General features: G+C 37.5%; 1 protein-coding gene across 1 annotated transcript in view; it reads right to left on the reverse strand.

Annotated features, from left to right (window-relative positions):
• Positions 1-2,907: 2,907 nt before the first annotated feature.
• LOC110297132 (cone-rod homeobox protein-like) overlaps positions 2,908-4,348 on the reverse strand; it is a 10,997-nt gene continuing 9,556 nt past the window's right edge. Inside the window, exon 2 of the mRNA XM_021165910.1 lies at positions 2,908-2,935. Coding sequence (XP_021021569.1) covers positions 2,925-2,935 — 11 coding nt within the window. The 3' untranslated portion in view covers positions 2,908-2,924. The remainder of the gene's footprint in view (positions 2,936-4,348) is intronic.

A 4,348-nucleotide genomic window follows, 5' to 3' on the forward strand; every position in this document is an offset into this window, starting at 1 on the left:
ATGGGAAGGAAGTAGCTTTTCATAAGGGAATATGTAACTTGTGGCAACAATGGAAAAGTAATGCGTTTGGTGGCTGATGGTGACCTGAAGTCACTAAGTTATTGCCAGTGGGCTTTGGAGTGGGGGTTTTCCAACAGAAACTCATCAGAATACATCATACAAGAGCAATCTATTTTCAATAAAAAGGAAAAACAATTTTTAAAAGTAAAACTCTTTTTGATCTTTCTCCTTTCTAAACATGTGTTCTTTAACAATTTAGGCTTTGGGAGTCTCCTCCTTTTGTTCTGTGGCTGCTGTGCATCACCAGGCTGAACAGGCTACTTGTCAGACCCCGATTTCAGACAAATGAAAAATTTCATGACTTTCGCTCTTCCTCTTTATCTGCTTTCTCTGAGCTGCTGTTGAGACTTATAGCTTGCCTACTCTTGGACTTTCTTTAAAACTCTAATAAAATTGTTGTCAAGATTTCTTTAAATCCATTTTTAAATATTTTTATAGTGAAACTAAGAGTCTCAAAAGGGGATCTTAGTTTTCCTGGTAACACATGGTAATGCCAGGAATCTCTCAGAATTTCTCCTGGTAACAGTAGCAAGCTGCCCACTAGAGCCAAGCAAGCTTGTGCTCCTCAATGCTTAGAAACACACTGCTCTGTGTTCAGCATCTGCTGCCATGGTGGCTCTGGAAGAAAAAAGATGTTCCTGAACAGAGGCCAGAGACACCAGTACAAGAGGACTCTGTAAGTTTGCTCTCTCTTTCCCAAAATAGAAGTTATTCTTCATATTTTAGGTAAAATGTAGACAGATGGCTCAAACAGTGTACTGGGGAAACAGTGTAAGGTTTAGGATAGAGAAGGTATTTGGGTACATGAGACAAAATCTTAATTGCCTTTGATTCATATTTCTTAAGAAACATGTGAATTGGATATATTTGCTTATTTTACTCCAAATTGTGTGGATTTTTTGTTTGTTTTGTTTTGTTTGCAATAGTCTATTAGAGATTAAACTGTGAATAAGACTGCAAGCATTTTCATTTTTAGTGACTACAACAAAGGATGATTATTGGTGTAGGTCAAGTCCTGATGTCCCTTGACATGGAGTGCTATATATAAAACTCATCTTCCAAAAGGGTTTGTTTGTTTGTTTTTAAAAGGTAGCTTTTAGATTTAGAGTCTACCCTAGTCTGCAAAGCTTCCTCTCTTACTAGAGTAAAAATCACCAAGGAGGAAAGAGATAAAAGGTTTGTCACATTTATATGGGAAAGTCTTTACATTGATAGATAAAAGGAGGAAAGTGAGTTGAAGCAGTGAGTTGGAGGAAGCCTCTGCTCCCAGAGACACAGAACACAAAGCTTCAAAGAAAGAAACAGAAAAAGCAGAGGCTGCGAGTTCAGAAATTCCAAAGGAATGGACTTCAATATTTTTAAATGTTACATTTTGTCCAAATTTTAAGCCTTTTTTTTCCTAGTGAATAAACTTAATTTTGAAGGAGTCCTTGGTATGCACAGATATTGATTGCCGCTTCAATTTTAATTTTAGTCCACTAGAAGAGAATCTTGCAGCAGTACAATTTGACCCAGTGTCTTAGTTAGGATTTTACTGTTGGGAACAAACACCATGACCAAGGCAACTCTTAGAAGGACAACATTTAATTAGGACTGGCTTATAAGATCAGAGGGTCAGTCCATTATCATCAAGGTGGGAACATGGCAGCATCCAGGCAGGAGCTGAGAGTTCTACATCTTCATTTGAAGGCTGCTAACAGAATACTTTTTTTTCAGGCAGTTAGGATAAAGATCTTAAAGCCCACATCCACAGTGACACACCTACTTCAACAAGGCCACACCTACTTCAACAGGGCCACACCTTCTAATAGTGCCACCCCTAGTGCCAAGCATATACAGACCATCACACCCAGGTAAACAGATGTCAGTCCCCAGTGTCCAATATCCAACATGGAGCCAAGGCTCCAATTTCAAGGGCATCAGGTCTCATTTCCATTGTATTCATGGTTAACACACGCCATGCAAGCTGGCAATGTCTGGCTCTTGTGATGATATAGTTATTGACAACTGAATTCTGGGCCCGTATGATATTATGGAGAGTAGGGGCGAGAGTTTTGCGTGTAGATAGCTGGTTCATTCCAGATGTGACCTTGCATAAATTACCCATCTTTCCTTTTGATTTAGTCATAACTGCAATCCATGGTGGCTGTGACAAGGCCGACTGTGAGTTATTTTAATATAGACTGTAGGAACCACGTAATTGCTTTTATTTTCTTGCAAATTTTATGTAAATTAACGTTACCTTATAAGACCACTGAGCAGAGAAACTTCTAAAAATCATTACAAAGCACTTGTGTTAAAAGTGCATATTGTTATGGAAATGCTAACTAATGATAATAACTATTGGAACAGAGCTTAATTGAGGGGCTAAAAATAGCACACTGCAGGCAAATCCAGCATGTTTCTTTACTTGCATTAATATTATACAGAAGAAAGACACAAAAATTTTAAGATAATAATGTTTTATTCAGCAGCTTCCTGGCGTCCTTCTCCTGGGTCCTCGCTTTTGAGATTGCTTCTGCTAATTGCTCTAACACTTTCCAACAAGTGAATTATTAAGCCAAGAGTGCCCAGAGTCCAAATCACTGGCGCCTGGGGCAGGTGGGCCACAGCTGCCTGTGACAAACTCACAGCTGGAAAACTGTTCTTCTTTGTCTAGTTCAGTGTATTTTAGCTGAAAATATAATGCTGAATCTGAAAGGATGACACATTAATCTGTAAAAAAAATTGTTAATGTTTCCAAATTTTCTCTTTCATAAGAAAACTCAAAAATTATCGAAAATAATTTTATAAATTTATTAAATTTATTTATTTAATAATTTATTTTTAATAATTTAGATTATTGAAAAATTAAAATAATCTTGCTATATTAAGCCTGATTGTGACTTAGACAACATACATAATACTGAAATATTACCTGTCTTTTTATTTTATTTTGTTTAATTTATTGTATCTCAAACATTTTCATTTTATAGACCAAAATAATATAATATTAACAAAGTAAAGCCTTAGAATACTTTTACAGAGCAAAGTCACACTTGAGTAGAATTTTTCCTAAATTTGAAAAAATAAAATGTTAGAGGAAATTACAATGAAAGCTCACATTTTACAAAAGGGGGTTGAGTACTTTCTTTTTGGTTACAAAAAGAATTATACATGAAAACAGAAAATTAATTAAGTCATTTCATTAAATAATAACTTGATTTGTAATACATTTTCTCAAAATACCCAGAGACTTTCTAAATATTAAAATAAAGACTTCAGCTTTCAGACAAATAAGCAGTTAATTCTCAGGGTCTCTTTCTTTCCACACTCTCAGTCCTCTTGTTTACTCCCCTGCCCCTTGTTCCCTTCTTCCTGGAGCTGTCCCTTCAGGGTCCTATTTTTCCATTTCTTTAACAAGAAAAGGCTCCTGGAAACAACAGTAAGCATCTTTCCATTGGTGTTAAGCAATGGTTTCCTGCTACTAAATTCAGGTATTTCGGTTTCAAATTTCTTTGTACAAAGGCCACTTGGCTTATTTTCACTGGATTTGAAGGCTGAAATAGAAAAAGTCAAACAAACACCTTGCTAAAACTGTCATGGCAAGTAACCTCTGGGGTAGGAAGCACTGTATGAGCATGTGGAAAATAAGTATTAATATTCCACAGTATTAAGTGCCCTTTACAACATACAGCTGAGGTCAATGTGTGATTCTCCTTTTGACAGACTCTTCTCCCTGCTATTACATCTCACACCACACCCAACAGCCGACATCATCCTGCTGATGCTAGTGAGGAAGGTCTCTCTCTCTCTCTCTCTCTCTCTCTCTCTCTCTCTCTCTCTCTCTCTCTCCCTCCCTCCCTCCCTCCCTCTCCTATGCAAGGGCACAGAGGGAAGGCAGCAGTCTGTAAGTCTGTAACCCAGAAATGTAGTTGTCATCATGACTCACCATGCTGACCCTGATATTGGACTTTCCAGACTCCTGAATTAAGAGGAAATAAATTTCAGAAGTTTAAGCCACATTCTCTATGGTCTTTTATAATAGAAGCATGGCTAGTGAATACAATCACAATGTTTGTGTGTGTGTATGTGTAGGTGTGTGACGCATCAACCCTAAACACATGTGAGAAGAACACATTAGCTCCAAGCACTTTCTTCCCACCTCTCCCATCCCAAGGCTCACTGACAATCTTGATTCAGAGACTCAGAGATTCCGTTTCCTGTGCATTCACCTCCGGTTAACAAAAGATGTCCCAACTGGTAAGAAGGACACATGCTCCACTATGTTCATAGCAGCCTTATTTAT

Source organism: Mus caroli, chromosome 6 (assembly GCF_900094665.2).
Source record: "Mus caroli chromosome 6, CAROLI_EIJ_v1.1, whole genome shotgun sequence".
Taxonomy (NCBI): Eukaryota; Metazoa; Chordata; class Mammalia; order Rodentia; family Muridae; genus Mus; species Mus caroli.